General features: G+C 44.1%; 1 protein-coding gene across 1 annotated transcript in view; it reads left to right on the top strand.

The window, feature by feature from the left end:
- Positions 1-19,800, top strand: part of PRKCQ (protein kinase C theta) — a gene marked incomplete at both ends in the record, with an annotated part of 46,269 nt that extends 26,469 nt beyond the window's left edge. The window contains 6 exons of the mRNA XM_082013466.1: positions 2,266-2,357; positions 4,689-4,751; positions 9,391-9,529; positions 15,223-15,411; positions 18,165-18,293; positions 19,645-19,800. Coding sequence (XP_081869592.1) covers positions 2,266-2,357; positions 4,689-4,751; positions 9,391-9,529; positions 15,223-15,411; positions 18,165-18,293; positions 19,645-19,800 — 768 coding nt within the window. The remainder of the gene's footprint in view (positions 1-2,265; positions 2,358-4,688; positions 4,752-9,390; positions 9,530-15,222; positions 15,412-18,164; positions 18,294-19,644) is intronic.
- Positions 19,801-20,160: the final 360 nt, after the last annotated feature.

Raw genomic sequence — 20,160 nt, 5'->3', positions numbered from 1 at the left:
GGGCTGTTCCAGACAATGGACCTTTTTAAGAAGCAAGGGGAACTTCCAAGTCTCAGAGCAGAAAACTCAGAGTGATGCCGTCTTTCTTGTCAACAGCATTTATGTACCACTCTGTAGCTCCTGGTAGACCATGAACTTCGGTATTAATCATGCCTAAGTCAAGTTTGTAGTCTTCAGCTTCACAGCTTTAGACAGTTGAGCGACTGAGTTATAATGATCTTTAGGTGCCAATTAATCTGAGAGGTTACCAACCTTTTCTTTCCTCAGATGGCAGAAGAATGCTGCCAAAGTCCCCAGTTTCAAGTTAGAGTCCCCAGTTCAATTGAATAAGTGCACCAGATGGTTGCTCAAATCCATGAGCAAGCAGAGCACGACTGTTGAATAAATGTGGACTTCAAGTTATGCTTAAAGATGTGTGATAAGGTGTAGCCAAACTTAGTGGACTTTCCAGGGAAATCCAGGTGTTTTCTCCTTTCCAGTCCACTGAAGCTGAGTCTGGCCCATTTGAAGACTCATGAGGTTTCTTCTGTCCCGGTGTGACACAAGTGAGTGCTGCTCTGTTCTTGGGTAAAGCTCATCACATCCCTGTGTACCCTCACGAAGAGCACCCGATCGAAGCGTTTTCTTAAGCTCACATTGCTTCCCTAATTTATGCATTTCTATACCAAATTGCCCATCTCCATTTGGCCTTCTTACTTGCTTAAACTGACTTATGTGCACAGACCTCTGCAGATGCAAGACCTTCAAACTGAGAACATGCACCAATTTGGTTTAGTGGCAGAATTTGTATTCTTTCCCTGGGAGGCCAGATCTGGCCCTGTGCTTGCTGGATGACAGGTGGGATTTCCAGCCAGACATCCATTTAAATAAGAGTACTCTAATTAAAAGGATCTGGCTAATGAAATTGCACAAATTAGAGCAGACAGCTGTTATTTGAAAGGAACAAACACTGTGGGTTGGTTTTTTTTTTTAATAACTAGATCTTGGCTTGCTGCCAGAGATGCTTACATTAGATCTTATAGATAAAAATCTTCATTTGACTGCTAAAAATATACGGGAAAAGAACTCTATTTCCCTCCCCAAAAAATTGTGATGGGCAATAGGCAACAAAGCGAAGATATTAATAAACTTTAACATAGCCTGGAGATGACTAACTTCAGATGTGTACAAAACAGAGAGAGGCTTTTGAGAAAAAAAATTACTGCATCCATTTTATTTTATCGATGCATTTATGCACAAAAGCTAAGATTCCTGAAACAGAAATTTAAACTGGGAGCATAACTTATTGCACAGATACTTTTCTTCCAGAAAAAGGCACCCCTCCTGCTTTGTAGGTGCAATTCCCTTGTGGGAAAATTCCAGTGTGGAAGGGATTGCCCTGAATCAGCCTCCAGCTTCTGTGGGGGCCTGGTAGTGAAGTTATGGCTCATGAAGCAGCAAGGGCATCAACATGGTGTAGGAAACCTTGATGATCTGTTCTGCTCTTTATTCAGTACGGAGATTACTCCCATCTTTCCTAGGTACCAGAAGGAGAGTTTTGTGCTGCGCTGGTAGAACAGCTGATGGTTGCATGCAACTAGGAACAAGGACTGGATCTTTTCCAAGTCTCCTCTGACATGCGAGCACTCAGTGGGCATCCAGAAATATGATTAATTCATGAATCTTCCCACTAGCAAGTTACATTCTGCCTCATTTGACAGTGCAGCTCCCAGGCTTAAAATCAAGCTTAAACCTGTGCTTAAAACAGGTTGCAGCATCTGGCCAGTGTCTCTGATGAAAAGGTCAGACCCATGTACCTCCTCAAAAGATGTGCAGGAATGCAGGTAACACCAGCTTGAGATGACTCCACTGGATGGATAATGCCCTGGGCTGGGGACCAGAGGAGACCTGGGATTTACTTCTGCCTCTTCCGTGAGTCCCCCAGGAAGCTTGTCCATCTGTCCTTCTTTTACACAGGCACTGTAGAGTCACTCATCCCCTTCTAGTGAGCCTTGAGGTCTACTGGTAAAAATCAATGGCACCAGCTGGTTATTAAGTGGATTTGCAATGTTTGCTAATGCTATTTATACAAATCAGAGCAGAGGGGGTGAGTATGGGCTTAGAGAACAAAGGAGAAATGAGGAATCTGAAAAAGAAACTGCTTTCTTTCCAAAGCCCTCAATGTAATCTTTTCCTTCCTCTTTCTGAGTGCTTTCTGGGTGGGGTTTTTTTTCAATGTTATCTCACCCTTCCCCACCCCTTGTTGTCATTTGTCTCATTCTCTAGGAAAACCTCTTTTTTGTGATGGAATACCTCAATGGAGGAGACCTCATGTTCCATATCCAGAGCTGTCATAAGTTTGACCTTCCCAGAGCAACGTAAGATGTTATTATTACTTTTTGGCTTGCAGGTCACACACACGATAAAAGCAAAGGCAGCAGCTGGAGACACCAGGGATCTTCATTTTATTCCCAGCTCTGCTACTCTCCTATAGAGGAAACCTTAGGCAAATCATTTGACCTCTCTGCACCTTACCCAGCTGCAAAGTGGGGATAATGCTTGTGCTGGAAGCAAAATCACTCTCTATCCTAGCTCTCTCCAAACTGAGCAAAACAGACCTGCAGGTCATCACCCTGACTCAACGATGGACTCGGAGCAAGTCACTTCCTCTCCCTGTCCTCTTTCTCCTCCCACAGAAGGCTTTTTAGAGCCCATCCACACAGTTGATTTCAGTCAGACGTGACCTTGCTTTGCATTCGTGGTCAACCAGGGAAGCTATTTCTGTCTGGAAGTGTTACAGATGCTGCTACACCCTCATCAACATTGCATCTGCCTGCAGGCTTATCCTTTAGCCTGCAAACCAGGGACCTCCTTCCAGCCTGTGATCTGGCTCCTGTATTTTGCGCTAACCTCAGCATAGTCCCACAAATATTTGTTCAGAGCAGAGACCTGAACTGGACAGAAGCTGTCCCTTAGGCTGCCCTGCTTGCTGGATCAGTCCCTTTCCCAGGACTGCGGTCCCTCAGAGAGAGGATCCAAAGGGACCATTCAATCCACCTGAGATCTTACCTCTGGAAGTTCCTCCAGTGTCTATAAGCAGCCCCAAGCTTGCCTAAGACCTTATTTACCTGGGCCATGGATGAGGGTCATTTTAAAGCAACCTACAGGTGTCTACTGTGAAGTACAGCAGCCCTGGGGTTGCCCTTTGTTGTACTCATTGAGTTTTTGCTCAGGACATAATTGGATGCCCCAGTAATGACATTGTGGACTCCCCAGATTTATCACCATCAAAGAAATCCCACAGATGCTTCAGCCATCTGTGGAGCCAAATATCTTGTTCTTTACAGCACTGGGTGGCCTGTAGCCAAGCTGCAGGACCTGCTTAAGCTGAGGTTCCCGGTCCAGTGATCAGAGGTGAAGCTGTTGTTCGTTAGAAGTAATGGTATTTTTCCTTTTTCCCTTTAAGGTTTGGGGAAGGGGGAAAGAGATAAAACCTATCAAAAGGGCAAAAGGTAAATTTAAATACAAAATTAATAGACCAAAAGGGAGTTAAAAATTTATTTCACTTTGATTAAAGTAAATAGAAGAATTAGAATAGATGAAAGGTGCTTTTAATCCTTCTGTGAGCCAAAGGTATTTTAAGAGTCAATATTGAAACCACTATAGGAATTAATTTTCATTTAATAATTAAAAAAAAACAAACCCTCATTTAAATCAGTGTTTAATTTGTTGATTTTTTCAAAAGCATTTGAATGTTCAGAATTAAGGGCCAATGCATTGAAGACTGAGGGAGCAGAGCTGTACAACACTGGAGGGGCATACGATCCTGCGGTTACTCTCCCTTTGGGGCGAGCACTTCCATCGTGCAACGGTGCTTCAGCCTTATGCTGCCTCTTGGCAGCAGGATGTGGTGGTGTCCTTTAGACAGCACTGTCTGGAGAACAAAGTTCTCAAACTCGAAAAGACTCCAGAGAAGGGCCACCAAGCTGCTAACTAGTTCACATCTTGGGTAAAATTTCAAAAGCAAGTCGAAAAGCTGAGCAGTGAAGAGGTCTGTTTGAAAAGCCAAGTTTGTAGTCCCCAAACCCAGATGCCCAACTGCCTGTCCCCTTGCCGGGACCACTCCAGTGTTTGTGCAGCAGCTACTGAACATGGCAAATTATAGCTGCTCTTTTGATGTGCGAGGCATTAACTATAATTTGCAGTTTGCAGTCTGGTGCATCACTGTAAATCATTGATTAACTTTAAATATGTAAATGAGGGAGAGGCACGGATACCACCCAGTCTGCCGCCTTCACAATAGGGACCATATCTTCAGGAAGGGTAGGCAGTAGGAGCTGGGCAGTGTTTTTTTGTTCCTCAGCTGATGTGAAGACATCCTTGGGCACTGAAGGACATGTCCTCAGAGTCAGTTACACATTTAAAAAAAAGGTGGCTAGCCATACAGTGTGGTCAAATCCCTACCATTTCGCAAAGCGATTTCAGTGGGAGTGGGGCTGCTAGCCATGTGGCCTGCTTTTGGGAATCTCACATCATCCATCAGTTACCTGTAAAAGCCAGTTACCCCGAGCCTTCTGGAGACACTCCAAGCCTTCTGGGAACTTAAGGAAATTTTGGCTTCTGTGGAGACAAAATTTTCTTCTTTTTGGGTCTAGTTGAAAGTGCTTGTTTGGAAACATCTGTTCTAACTTGTGCCTTCTGTCACTCAGGTTTTATGCTGCTGAAATCATATGCGGGCTCCAGTTCCTCCATTCCAAGGGCATAATATACAGGTAATTTTACTCTTCAGTGTCTTAACACGCTACACCTCTTCTTCTTTCCCTGCAGGCAGTAATGGTAACAGAGAGGCAGTTGCTTGGATGTATTTATTGGTATTGCATTTCTATGCAGATTTCCTTTTTACAGAATCTGGCTGTTTTATTTTGAAGAGATAGTGTAGAAAAGGCAGCTTTGAGCCCTTTTTCAGAATCCAGTCCTATTTCAGTTAACATTAAAACAAGCCTTTTGATATTGAATGACCCCAAGTCATTCATATAGCACCCAGCACAGGCACCCAGTTTAAGCTTTCCATAGAACTATAGAATCACAGAATCTTGGGGTTGACAGGGACCTTTCAAGGCCATCTAGTTCCAACCCCCCTGCCATGAGCAGGGACATCTTCAACTAGAGCAGGTTGCTCAGAGCCCCGTCCAACCTGACCTGGGATGTTGCCAGGGATGGGGCATCTATCACCTCTCAGGACAACCTGGGCCAGGGGTTCACCACCCTCATTGTCAAAAATTTCTTCCTTACATCTAGTCTAAATCTGCCCTCTTTCGGTTTAAAACCATCACCCCTTGTCCTATGGTAACAGGCCCTGCTAAATGTTTGTCCTCATCTTTCTTCCAAGCCCCCTCTCAGCTCTGGCAGCTGCACTAAGGTCTCCCCGGAGCCTTTTCTGCTCCAGGCTGAGCCCCCCCAGCTCTCCCAGCCTGTCCTCCCAGCAGAGCTGTTCCAGCCCTCAGAGCATCACTGGTGCCTCCTCTGGCCCCGCTCCAGCAGGTCCATGTCTCTCCTGTGCCGAGGGCTCCAGAGCTGGACGCAGCACTGCAGGGGGGTCTCCCCAGAGCGGGGCAGAGGGGCAGAATCCTCTCCCTCTCCCTGCTGGCCACACGGCTTTGGGGGCAGCCCAGGACACGGTTGGCCTTCTGGGCTGCGAGCACACATGCTGGCTCCTGTCCAGCTTTTGACCCCCAGTACCCCCAAGTCCTTCTGGGCAGGGCTACTCTCCATCCCTCCATCCCCCAGCCTGTGCTGATACCGGGGGTTGCCCTGACCCAGGTGCAGTTCCACTGCCTTGTGAAACCTCAGGAGGTTCACATGGACCCATTCCTCGAGTTTGTCCAGGTCCCTCTGGATGGCATCCTGTCCCTCAGGTGTGTCAACTGCTCCACTCAGCTTGGTATCATCTGCAAACCTCTTGAGGGTGCACTCGATCCCACGGTCCATGTCACTGATGAAGATATTAAACTGTACTGGTCTCAGTACGGACCCCTGAGGGACACCACTCATCACCCATCTCCATTTGGACATCGAGTCATTGATGACTACCCTCTGTATGAAGGTGTTTAAGTTTAAGCTAGCCATGAGAAATATGGTATATCTGCTGTGCTGGTTACCCTGGGACAGTGGGACAAGCACAGCTCAAGTAATAACAGCATGGAGACAGTGACATACCTTAATTTTTGAGTTATTAACAGGTATGCTGTGCACATTTCCATGGGGAGATGGGATTCATCTCACCTACCATCATGAATCTAAGCTAGCCACCCAAGCTCTTCTTGTAGTGAACAGAGAGGAGTGGGCTTTTTTAGGCTCATCAAACCTGTGTTAAAGTGTGGGTGAGAAGTGCCCGTTTTTACCAGCAGGCTCTACAGGGGGCTGATGGGAACTAGGTGGGACACTGCAGGCAGCTGCACCCAAACAGGAGAGTCCTCTCCCAAAGTTACTGGTATGAACTTGGTCCACAATGCATCAATATATCAAATCCTGAGGAGGAGAAGTCCTCTACTGCAAAATTGTCCACTCCAGCTTCTGCTTGAGCTCCCTAGGGGCTTCAAAGTTTTGCATGGATGCTTTGATCTAATGCACAAGTGTTGTGCTTCAGACCTATATAAAAGGACAGAGACAAGATGGGAGCAAGAAGGGCTGCAGAGATCAGGCCACAGTCTGCTTTCCCATGGCTGAAAGGAGGAACCGAATTTCTGGGGAGCTCCAGTCCAGCTTATCTTCGTGTCAAAAGTTAGTTGCTACACTGCAGCATTCTGTAAAAGCAGGAAGCAAATAGCTTGTCACAAACAAATGAGAAAGCTCACTAAAACAACGATGTTTGTTGAAACCAAAATGAGCTTATTTCAATGTTTGTCATGTAGTGTGATCATTAGAACAAATGCTAAAAGCGAAAGGCTTGTTTACAACACACTCTCCCATTAAAATGCAAGCTTTGACTCATATAAACTGGCCTTATTATTCATTATTAGTACTCATGTGGGAGCCATTTATAGTCTTTATTGACCAACGATAGTGATTGCGTAAATATGAGATCAATATCAATGACATTAAGCTAAGATGATCTCTGGGGTCTCAGCAAGTTTCTGGCTCTAATTATTTTTCTGGATGACTGACAGGAAACATTTTCTGAAAGTGCCTGAATCACTTAGCCATGTTTGTCATTTTTAATCAGACTTCTCAAAAAATTTGATTAAAAATATCTGCAGGACATTGTGAGTTTGTGGCAGGACTGTTAATGCTGACATTTTGTTTATAATTCACATTTTTATTTGGAATTGCTTCACCAGTAGTGAGTCAGGCTTTGGGATCCATTTCCTTATGAAAGGAGAGGGATGTTTAGAGTCTGGAACCTTGGGAAACATGGGCAAATTGGGATAGCTAGACACTGGGTAGCATGGTGATAGGAAGAAATAGCTCATTCCCAGGAGCTGGTGCAGCATTGTTTTGGGTATCAAGCTTTGAGAGAAAAGATTTAACGAGTCCTACTCCTTTTTCCTTTTTTCACTGAAGACGATGACAATGAGGTCAGTTGAGAACACACAGCCATCAGTATCTCAGTCAGAGCTAACTAAGCACTTAGAACAGTGAATAGAAATCATTCTTGAAACTACATCACTTGCGATGTAGTAAGAATAATGAATCCAGCTGTTCTGTCTCATGTACCCATGTTTGGAATTGTTGGCTTAAATTTTAATGAATGAGCCAAGGCTCTTTTGGCAGAAACTCCAATCCCTGGATTCAATGAGTTTGAGACTCATCAAAATAATGAAAGCGAACTGTAGGTGATAGGGTTTTTGTTTTGCTTTGATCTACCAGATGAATAAAAGCAGTGCTGGCAGCCAGAGATTGATCCCAATGGTGTAATTAAAATAAGTCATTCCAGCTGGAAATTGTGACAACATGAGTGTCTGACACTTGGAAGGCAAACGTCTCGGTTGTCTCTATATTTCTTCTTGATTGATGACTCCCACTTCTTCTTGGGCCATATTCTAGCAGCAACGAACGATTGCCCCATGACAACAATTTAGTGTGTAGACACTACGAGGTCCTCCACGCTGACTGGGACCTGGCCGAAGCAAAACAAGGATCTTTGCACAGAGGGAGGCTGAGCAGCCATCTTCCCTGCAATTGTAGGCGATCATCTCAGGAACATTATGCATTAGCAATTACCTTCTTTGAGGGAGTCAAAGCCATTTCTGAAAAAAACATGTTGTAAAACAGTTGTGACCAGGCGGGTAGCCATATAGCAGCCTTGTGGTTAGGACTGTGTCTAGGCTGTGAATCAGCAGAGGTTGGAAAATACCAATCGTATTCTCAGCTGTGTGCATAAGCAAAAGTTGTGTCTGAGTGTTTTGGGAGCCCTGAGAAGGAGCAGTGATTGATAGCACAGGATAGGCAGTGCAGGAATGTGTGTGCTCTGAGACCAGGTAACCCAAATTCTACCTACATCCCAGATGAAGTGCAACATCACTGATCCAAACATCTCCCTCAGTCATTATTTCAATGACAAGCAAAACCTTTTGGGTAAGATATAAATATGTAACATAGAAGCCATGCCAGCGTTCTTTTCTTTCTGTCTTTTTCTTTCTTTCTTTCTTTCTTTCCATGCTTTTCTCTCCATGCTTGTTCCCACATCAGGATTTCTTTGTTCTCTGTCAATGGCCATGATTCATCTGCTCAATTGCTTTTATTTCCTTCTCTGTGCATCACTTCTTTTTCTCTCTCTGAGCTCTTTGCTTCCCACAGTAGCTCAGGGCCTGAAACCTCTGACAGCAGCTTGGCAGATATGTATGAAGGGTTTTGTAAATCTATGGGGCTCAGATAGTGCAGGCCAGCAGTGAAAAGGTGGCGGGTGTTCTGCTGATGTCTGGGATTATTCTGACCCTCTGCAAGCCATGCGGGACTTCTGGGTCCTTACCTCTTCCAACATTTGTAGAGCCTGCAACGGAATGGAGAGCTGGCAGCAGCTTCAGAGACGGTACTGAGACTCCCAGGGAAGGAGAAAATGAGTGTTAGCCAGTCCCTTCTTGCTCACTTTCTCCAGGCTGTGTTAGGACAGAAGCACCAGCTGTCGAAAAGCTCTTTTTAGCTTCACTATTGTGCATCCTCAAAGGAGGAAGCTTTTAGAAGATGTCTTGGGTAAAGTCTTCTCCAGCAAATGAATCAGTGCTGGGACAGGAGGAGTGAGGAAGAGGGATATTGAAATCCAAGAGAGCAGTTCCGCATTTGGCCCTCAGCCTTCCTTTGTAATTGCAACATGTGGGCACTACATAGAGGCAGATAGCAATTTAATAAGTGTAACCTGCTAAAATAACTTGTGTGGCTCTGTAACAGGAGGGGTTTCCTGCTCTTCCTCCACAGAGACTTGAAGCTAGACAATGTCCTCTTGGACAATGAGGGTCACATCAAAATTGCTGACTTTGGGATGTGCAAGGAGAACATGTTTGGAGATGCGAAGACAAGTACTTTCTGTGGGACTCCTGACTATATCGCTCCTGAGGTAGGTGTGGGGTCCGGGGAGGTCAGAAAGCTGCTGTGGGACAGAGAACGTGTCTTAAGACATGACTGTAGGTCAGTGGTGGAGGGTGCAGAGAGTAATAAACTGCTTTTGAGCAGTTCCAGGCTAAGAACTGGATTTCAGTTTGACTTGGAGTCTGCATTGGTGTCTGGCATTGCATATTTTTGTGGCTAATCCATTTTTTGTGCAAATGGGCCTGGGAAGCAAGTTCTGATTGGCTTAACCAAGAAACAGAATGCTGGAAATACAGTTTGGGCCATGGCAGAAGAAGCTCCAAAAGGTAAGTCCTGCAATTCAGAGACAGAAACAACATGAGGAATGGGAAACTTGTTCCCTAGCTAGCTAACACTAGGCTTCCATGGCTGTACAGGCTCCTTGATAGCTAGTAGGGAGCTATGGGCACTTCCAAGGGATGATGTTCGTCACAATCTAAGAGACAAAATAGAGAAAGGTGGGGCAAAATGCCCACCTGGAGCTGATTCTCCCTCCTCACTTATCAACCACCTTTTAGATAGAGAAGAGAGGTTGGGTCCATGATAAAGCAGGGACTGGGGTTCACCTTCCTTCTGGGATACACTCTGCTGCTTGAATAGGGACGGCAGCTGTAAGCTTGGACTTCCCTCTTATTCAGACAGGTTCTTCGCTGGCTGTAAAACACAGCCTGCATCATGAGCATCCTCCCAGAGCTGAACAAAGCACTATATGCTCTGAAAAGGCTCTGCCATCAGAGACATAAACTTAAAACTGAGCACAGGCTTGAAGGTCTGTCTAGATAAAAAACAACCAATAGCTGCTTCTAGAAGGGACTGAGATGCTTGGAGACATAAGCATGAGAGTGGTCATACATCCTGATTTTCCTCCTCCAAATGCCAGAGGTGATGTGCATAAAGACAGTCTCCAAGCTCCACGCAAAAACATATCAACAGTTCCTCTATTCTTTCTGTAGTTGATATCTACTGATACTTGGTGGAGAAAAGCTGAACCTGGCCTACATGTGTCCATGCAATAAAAATGGATGGTCACAGACACCAGACTGCAGCTTGCCCATAGCGAGATCCTTTGCCCTTCCCCTTATTTCTTTCCATTTTTTTCCCAGACAGAGTCTTTGGGCTTTTTTTTCCTAGTAGATTTAGATATTTTGGACTAGATCCCTCCAGAAGAGAGGAAGCTCCCTTAACCTGGTGACTTCACACAATGACAGATTTTACTATGGAGAGGCTTTGACTAATTAGGTGGTAAATTGGGGCCAAAGAAAACATTTTTCATCTTAGGGAAGAACCTACGAGTCATCCATGCATCATGTCCTACATCACTCTGAAATCCATTTATTTGCCTTTCAAGATCACATTTCCTGATTTTAGTGTTTTCATGATGGATATTGGTACTTTCCAAATAGCTTTTAAAGCTTTTGGTTTTTTTCCCTCCACTATAATTCTTTGATCTTTTCCTGTGCACCATGGGCTTGATTCTTATCTAGGTTACACCACTGCTGACACAAAGGCTTGTCTCCTCAAATCAATTGGCTTTGTATTGCCTAAGAGCAGGTGTAAGTGTGCTCTGCAGCCAAGCTGCAATTGTCTTTTATTCCACTTTGATATGCCTTTATTTAGGAAAAAAAAGCTATTTTCTGGTCCTAAAAAAAAAGAGCGCCAAGTGATAATCCATTATCTGTTATTTTACTTCATAGAAGAGAGAAAGACTAAAATAGCTCAGAGGTTTATTTCTGCACCATCATTTATTTTAGAGATACGAGTGCATATAAAACATTTTACCTCTAAATTGAAAGCACTGCTAGAGTTTATGGATCATCTCTCCCGCCAGAGGCCGGAACAATGGACATTTTGTCAGTATTTCAGTGTGGCTGCTAGCACTGTAATTTGTTACAGACCCAGCACCTTGGCTACAGCCGTGCAAATAAGGGGACTTTGGGTCAGTAGACAAGCAATTTTTTATTTCAAAATATATTTAAAAAAAAAAAAAAAGACTTAACCTGAAATGAAATTTCTGAGTGTGTTTATTTTTTCCAGAGAATTGCAAAGCTAATAATTCGTTTCCTTGATTGCCATAAAATATTTAATTTCATTCTCCAGACATTTTTTACTTTAAAAGGTAAAGCCTTATAAAAACAATGTGTCTTTTCAGAAGGAAATGTTGGGGTGATTTTGTTTATAAGTGACTCAGAATAAATATATTTGGGAGTCCTTCCTTTTTTTTGACTATGAGTGAAACATGTTGTATATATTGCCTTATATTCAAATAGGATTTTTTGTCCTTTTTGCATCTCCTCTTTTGCATTTTTGGAGACTGATCTGTTTGTCATGAACACTCTATATCAGCTTGGGTTTAGACTTCTGATATTAAGGTCCTGCTTTGCTAGTTGCCACTGGTACATTAAAAGGGGATTCTTCACACTTAACGTCAAAAAATTCTTCTAAAAGTGAAGCATCTGATGGTACTTTATAGTGTTGTAGGAGGGCAAACAACCCGAAGACAAGTAATCCCTTCCTACCTTAATAAATCACCATTTTTCCTCCATTAAGCTAGTCTAGGCTAGGCTAGGCTAGGTTAATGCTAGGCTAGGTGAAGAGAAGAGAGAATATTTCAGTTGGAAGGGACCTACAATGATCATCTAGTCCAACTGCCTGACCACTTCAGGGCTGACCAAACGTTAAATCATGTTATTAAGGATATTGTCCAAATGCCTCTTAAAGGTTGACAGGCATGGGACATTGACCATCCCTCTAGGAAGCCTGTTCCGGTATTTGACCACCCTCTCAGTAAAGATATTCTTCCTAATGTCCAGTCTAAACCTCTCCTGGTGCAGAGGCTCAGGATAACTAAATTAATGAGGCACATAACCTTTAGGCAATAAGATTAATCTGAGCCCAAGTGGCAATTTACAAGCAACGCAGACAAGGTATGAAAACAGTGAAGAAATTGCTCACCTACTTGCACTGTACCTCAGTTGAAAAATCATAATTTTTCAACTGTCAGCAGTTTCACACAGAATCACAGAATCACTAGGTTGGAAAGGACCTTCAGGATCATCAAGTCCAACCTTAATCCAGCGCCACCATGTCCCCTAAACCATGTCCTGAAGCGCCACATCCACACGTTTTTTGAACACTTCAGAGATGGCAACTCCACCACCTCCCTGGGCAGCCTATTCCAATGCCTGACCACTCTCTCAGTGAAGAAATTTTTCCTAATATCCAATCTAAACCTCCCCTGGCACAACTTGAGGCCATTTCCTCTTGTCCTATCACTAGTTACTTGGGAGAAGAGGCCAACACCCTCGTCGCCACAACCCCCTTTCAAGTAGTTGTAGAGAGCGACAAGGTCTCCTCTCAGCCTCCTCTTCTCCAGACTAAACAACCCCATTTCCCTCAGCCACTCCTCATAAGACTTGTGCTCCAGACCCCTCACCAGCGTCGTTGCCCTTCTCTGGACACGCTCCAGCACCTCAATGTCCTCTTGTAGTGAGGGGCCCAAAACTGAACACAGTATTCAAGGTGCGGCCTCACCAGTGCCGAGTACAGGGGCACAATCACTTCCCTACTCCTGCTGGCCACACTATTGCTGATACAGGCCAGGACGCTGTTGGCCTTCTTGGCCACCTGGGCACACTGCTGGCTCATGTTCAGCCGGCTGTCAACCAGCACCCCCAGGTCCTTTTCTGCCAGGCAGCTCTCCAGCCACTCCTCCCCAAGCCTGGAGCGTTGCATGGGGTTGTTGTGGCCGAAGTGCAGGACCCTGCACTTGGCCTTATTAAACCTCATACAGTTGATCTCCATGCATCGATCCAGCCTGTCCAGATCCCTCTGCAGAGCCCTCCTACCCTCCAGCAGATCAACACTCCCACCCAACTTAGTGTCATCTGCAAACTTACTGAGGGAGCACTCGATCCCCTCATCCAGATCATCGATAAAGGTGCTGAACAAGACTGGCCCCAGAACCGAGCCCTGGGGAACACCGCTTGTGACCGGCCGCAAGCCGGCTTTAACATCATTTACCACAAGTCTCTGGGCTTGGCCATCCAGCCAGTTCCTCACCCAGCAAAGAGTAAACCTGTCTAAGCCACGAGCCACCAGTTTCTCCAGGAGAATGCTGTGGGAGACGCTGTCAAAGGCTTTACTAAAGTCCAGGTAGACAACGTCCACAGCCTTTCCCTCATCCACTAGGCGGGTCACCTGGTCATAGAAGGAGATCAGGTTGGTCAAGCAGGACGTGCCTGGGCCTGATCCCTTGGTTGTCCTGCAGATGCCCTGTGAGCACTCTCAAGACCAACCGCTCCATGATCTTCCCCGGTACAGAGGTCAGGCTGACAGGCCTGTAGTTCCCAGGATCCTCCTTCCGGCCTTTCTTGTAGACGGGCGTCACATTGGCAAGCCTCCAGTCTTCTGGGACCTCCCCTGTTAATCAGCACTGCTGATAAATGATGGAGAGTGGCTTGAAGGCTCCTCCGCCAGCTCTCTCAGTACTCTCGGGTGGATCCCATCAGGCCCCATAGACTTGTGGGTGTCCAGGTGGTTTAGCATGTCCTTGACTGCTTCCTCCTGGATTATGAGGAGTATATTGTGCTCTCCATCCCCATCTTCCAGCTCAGGGGGCTGAATACCCCGTGGATATCTGGACTGGCTATTAAAGACTGAGGCAAAGAAGGCATTAAGTACCTCAGCCTTGTCCTCGTCCTTGGAGACAATGTTCCCCGCCATATCCAGTAGGGGATGGAGATTCTCCTTGCCTCTCTTCTTGTTGTTAATATATTTGTAAAAACATTTTTTATTATCCTTTACGACTGTGGCCAGACTGAGCTCTAGCTGGGCTTTTACCTTTCTAATTTTGTCCCTGCTTGACCTAACGAGATCCTTGTAGTCTTCGTGAGTTGCCTGCCCCTTCTTCCAGAGGTGATAAACTCTCCTCGAGAGTTTCATATGTACTGATCTGGATAGTTGTTTTCAATGCTATTAAGCTGTCTCCATAGGTTGTCATTGATACCCACTCTGCACCTATAGTATAGGGGATCACATGTGCAACCGGGCTGTGGGCTCAAGAGTAAAGATTATGCCTTAAAATGAATTATTCCCCTCTCCAGCCCTAAAATCCTGATGCGTAGACATCACATGTATGTTTAGACATCTGCAATGTAAATATCTATATATAAGCAAGTTGTCTAGGCTCCTTGATAACCAAAGGAGTCAAGTAGGGGGTTGTATTTTACAGCAGGTAGATACTTAACTGGATGTTTAAAATTGGGCTAATTCTCTTCCTGGACTATAAAAGGAGCTAATGATAACTGATTCAGCTATAGGTATCGCCATAACAGATATCTAAAGGCAGGTGAGATTAATTTTGATTCCTCAGAGGGGAAGTTTGAGACCTTGGGGGTGTCTGACCAGGTTTGTAAGGGAAGAAAATGCCACATTCCTTCTTAGAGGAGGTCATCACTCCAGCTGACCCTCCCTGGCCCGCACACACTGGATGTAGCCTTCACTTTACAGCTGACACAGAAAGGCACAAACCGATGGACTGACTGAAAACAAATTCCCATTCCTCTACTATCCCACTCAGTGCAAAGTAGCTGTTGAAAGGCCAGGGTCTGGCCACATTTCTGAAGTCACAATACTGATGTCAAACATTTTGCGACTGTCTTTGTCACTCCTCTCTTTGCGCAGATATTGCTGGGACAGAAGTACAACACTTCCGTTGACTGGTGGTCCTTTGGTGTCCTCCTGTATGAGATGCTTATTGGCCAGTCTCCTTTCCATGGTCAAGATGAAGAGGAGCTTTTCCAGTCTATCCGTATGGATAACCCGTTCTACCCTCGCTGGCTTGACAAGGATGCCAAGGACATTTTAGTGAAGGTAAGATTTACCACACATTGAACAAAAGTCTTCTTGCCAGAACCGTCATATTTGATTTGTGCATCTTCAGCTGTTGTTCAGAGAAACATGTTTAGTGTGATAGGACCAGAGGGAGTCACTTTCTTGTCTGTGGACCTCGAAGCACACCTGACCTAGGTCATAAGTCCATCTTTGTGTCTTCTTTCTCCTGAGTTGTGATGATGGCTTCTCCCATTCAGTGAGTAGGATCACAGGGTATCAGATCCAAGCAGAGATCAGTTTCTTTGCAGAGCAATCTTCTAGGTGTAAGGCACGTTAACTCCTGGAAAAGGCATTCTGCCAGGCTTCAAACTAAGGGTTACAGTGACTTCCTTGAAAATTATGTCTTTGAAGCAGTTCTTGTGCCTCAGAGATATGAGGACATCTAGGGTAGATTGCTTTGGTGTTCAGCTTGATTTTCAGTAGGGAATATTTTGCACCTTTGCACTGAGCTAAAGAGCAGGAAAACAAAGCCTGAGCTGTGTCCTGAAGTGGTGGGCCTACTGAAGCTAGTAGCACCATGTCATCTGGAGTTTTGGCCTTTTCAATCTCCTACCTAGCATGTGCCTTCTTCTCAGCCCCATGCCATTTAGCACTGTAACCTTTCTGGCTTGGGATGCAAATTACTCTAGAGTTGCAAGATAGAAATGCAGTGAAGTTACAATTAGTCTAGTAAGTTACCTTCCTTCAGTCAGGCCTTGTACTAATGTTGAACATGATCTAAGCTAAGGCATTTTACCTTGAAATGCAGCATGGTGAGAGAGCATGAGAAGGTTATAATGGCTCAGCTGATATGAGGTAACTTGTTCATCACTGGTTGATTTTAATTTTGGTCAAATTTGACATTTTCTCATCCCAAATCCAAGACATAGCCTCACACTAACTTCTATGAAGAGAATTAACTCTATCCCAGCTGAAGCCAAGTCAAGTCCCTACCTTGACTTTGGCATTTACAAAGCGACGGGGCAATACACAGCATTCTACTACAAAAAATGGAGAACAGGAGATTATTTTAGCACCTGTGTTGGGCCCAGATGTTTAGATATCACTATAAAATTATAATAATGAAAACATTCAAAAGCAGTTTTTCAGGAAGACATATCATAGCAGACTGAGATTTTGAACATCTATTTCTGGGACATTCGCTGCCATCCTTCTGCACAAACAACTTGTATTTTTATCAGGATTAGAGATGGCAATCATCTCTATACCAATCAATAAACTTCCTTGCTTAGGAAAAAAAAAACTTTTCTCCACTATGGGCTACTCTCATTGCCACTGACTCTGCTTAATGCCTGTGTTATCAGCACAGAATTTGACCTGTAGAGTCTGCACTGCTGTGTAATCAGTTGCCTGTAGGACACTTCAGTTTTGGTGAGGCTTTGCCCACAATGTTCACCAAAACCCAATGCTTGGGTTTTTTTTTTAAACAGACCCTCAATTGTCCATATATCAGATTCTTCTGCTTCCACTTTTGGCATTAGATATTTCTATTTGTTCTTTGCTGATGGTATCTATCGTATGCTCACTGTTAGCCAAATAGGGTAGCAAGAAACTTCTATCATATGTAAACCAAGTCCATTTTGAGATGACCTTCAACAGCAAAGTGCTTTTGAAAATTTGCCCTTACCTCTGAAGTAGGACATACTGGCTGTATTCAGGTCACCTGTTATCAAGTGTTGCCACCATTCCTCTCCATTGACTTTAGAAGCATCTAGGATCTGGCATGCTATGGACCAGCAGCCCAGAGGGCCCAGACATTTTACTACAGATGCAAAGATAAATTTTCAAGTATTGATACCCACCTTTACAGCAATATTTCAGCACTACATGCTGCTCACGAATGTTGAGAGGAGCTCTGAAGCGTTTAGCACTGCTGAAACTCTCCCCCAGAAACACTTCAGCTGCTCCCAGAGCCAAATGACTTCTGCATCACCATAAAAACATCTATGACAAAACAGGCTGTGTTTACACTTAACTGAAGAGTGGACTCAGACCAGCACATAGCTGATGGTGAAAAGATATGCCCCCAGTTCTAGTTTTTTCCTACCTTCTGCAGAATTAGTCATCCACAGGACTTGTAGCCTGCAGTGTGCAACAAACACAAGCTATATGAATTGGAAGTCTTTTGACAGAGTAGACAGTTGTCAGCATCTGAGCTAATCAGTGGAAAGAAACAAGTACTTCCAGGGTGTCTTTTATCTCATCTTTAAGTGTGTAAAGGAGATCAGATGATTCGCACCTAAGTTGTCTGTTTTCCTCCATTAATTACAAAGGGTCAAATACTGACACTCCAGGTGTCCAAAGGTGTAGGAGGTGCATGCAACCCCACATAGGCCAGACTAGTATTTTCAGAAAATATGTTTATATTTCAAGCATTTCAACTTCTGATAAAAAGAAATTGTCCAGACAAAAGCTTGCAAGTGCAATCCAGATATTTCACCCATGAAGCTGCGTATTTGCATGCTCAGATACATGTTTTGTGGCCACTGTAGCAAATTTGTCCTCTCTCTCCTGCAAAGGAAAAATATGACCAAGGACTCTCAGTTTTAGCATATTAGGCTAAGAATCCAAACTGGTTCCCCAAATAGAAATTTAGTAAGTTAAAAGAATCTTCACATTCTCACCAAGCATGCTTGAGTTTGAAGTCCGAGACCCTATCTCGTAGGACTGTCCTAATGAATATGCTGTTATTGATGAAAGACTAGGGTATTTATCTTTCTTCAACATTCTAGCTTTTTGTGAGAGAACCTGAGAGGAGACTGGGAGCAAGAGGTAACATCCGCCAGCATGCCTTCTTCCGAGAAATAAACTGGGAAGCTTTAGAAGAAAGAAGGATGGAGCCTCCTTTCAAACCAAGAGTTGTAAGGATGCATCTTCTTTTATTTTCAGTTGTCTCATAGAATCATAGAATGGATTATCTCATTCCAGCTTTTCATGAATTGTTCATTCCCCAAATATTTAGACCTTCTAGCCCGTGCTAGCAATAAACCAAAGCCAGGACCCACAGTAATGATATAAACCCATTTATTTAGCATCTCTCTCCAAAATCTTCATACATGGGTCTTTAATGCCGGAGGTCTCAAAGCTTGTTTACGTTCGTGGAGTCAGCATTTTAAAGGTGGATAAATATCTGCTTCATGCTGGAAATAACAGTTTCAGGCATCAAGTTAAGGCTTTCAAAAAGCCCTCAAACTTTCAGGGTTGTCTTCTGGGGTTGCTCTGCACGTGTAGCCTCTCTGTCTAAAAGTAAATGGAGTACCTTGGTCTTAGGTAGTCAGATGGAAAGTGTTGACTCTTACTTAAAGGTGTAAATGCAGATTAAATTGTTCGTAGGCTGTCTGGTATGCTGTGTACTTCAGATACAAGCAGCTGAAACCATCAACAGTTTGGATCTGCCATAGCATCCAGTCATCGGAAAGATAATTGTGAACTATGTACCTCTATTGGCTGGGCTACCTGGCTTGATCATCATGACTACTCCTTTCTGATGGCTATAAGCCCAAGTCTGGCATGCCCAGACCTGAGAAACCATAAATTACTTGTCAATTCCTCAGTTACTATGGCAGGAGTCTGCATGCCACTTAAAGCATGTTCCCTTAACCACACAAGTACAGCCCATTCTGTAGGGATTATTTTTCATTGCACTGCAGAAGGTAAAGAAGGAAAAGCAGTTCAGGTAACCAGGTGGTCACGTAAATCAGGGTGGTCTTGACTATCAATAACAGTCCTATTAACCTACTGATAATAATAATATAATTTAATTTGACACTTGCATAGTACTTTCATTTTGCAGTCCTTCACAAGTCTTATTTAATTGATGGGTCCAGTCTGCCATGTTAGACAGCTGTAACATCGCTTCCTGGAAGAATTCATGGATCACAGGCTCAGTGCCTCCTATATAATATTTATTCCCATTACTACTTCAATAGTATGGTAATAAGCAAGTTATTAGTGCTGACTGCTGGGTATCAAGAGCTCAGACAGAAGTCTTCTGCAGTTTGACATGTTACTGTGCATCATTTGGGCTGGAGTAAATAATCATTGTGCAAAAGGCCAAGACCAAATGCATTGCAGGTTCCCCGGTTGAGCTGAGCTTGCTCCCAACTAGTTGATCTGAGTCCATAAGAAGCAGCCTGATAGGGCCAGTACTGTTGTAATCAAGATCTGACTATTAGTGATTTGACATTCTCTTTTTTTTTCCTTTTCTTGAAGAAATCTCCGAGTGACTGTAGCAACTTCGACAAGGAATTTCTAAATGAAAAACCTAGACTGTCCTGTGCCGACAGAGCACTGATTAACAGCATGGACCAAAATATGTTCAGCAACTTTTCTTTTGTGAACCCTAAAATGGAGAAAATATTTTCCTGAGATCTTCCTTACTGAAGGAATTTTCTGTAATGGTTTGAGTAACACTTTTTCAACTGAAGACTGTGCGTGGTTATTTTTATCAAGAACCCACCAGAAAAACACCTCAGTGAAAGTTTTGACCACACCTGGAGGCTTCCAGCTTATTCCAGTCTGTAGCAGATGCCAGCCACTCTAATGGTGAAGTTTCTTCGTGGTATCTTTTGGTCTCTCTTCTCTCCTTTCCCAATGTTCTTGAAGTTGAGAGCATCTGAAAATGAGGAGGTGTCAAAACTTGTTCCCCACTACTTGTACACACAGCCAATGAGTGTCTCTGTAAGAAAAAACAGGTATATTTGAGCTTCTGGTGATGTCAGTGCCCAT

The sequence above is a fragment of the Phaethon aethereus genome (genome assembly GCF_964289735.1).
Source record: "Phaethon aethereus genome assembly, chromosome: 1".
Taxonomy (NCBI): Eukaryota; Metazoa; Chordata; class Aves; order Phaethontiformes; family Phaethontidae; genus Phaethon; species Phaethon aethereus.
Note: the sequence above shows the minus strand (reverse complement) of the source record. Positions and strands in the feature narration are given on the sequence as shown.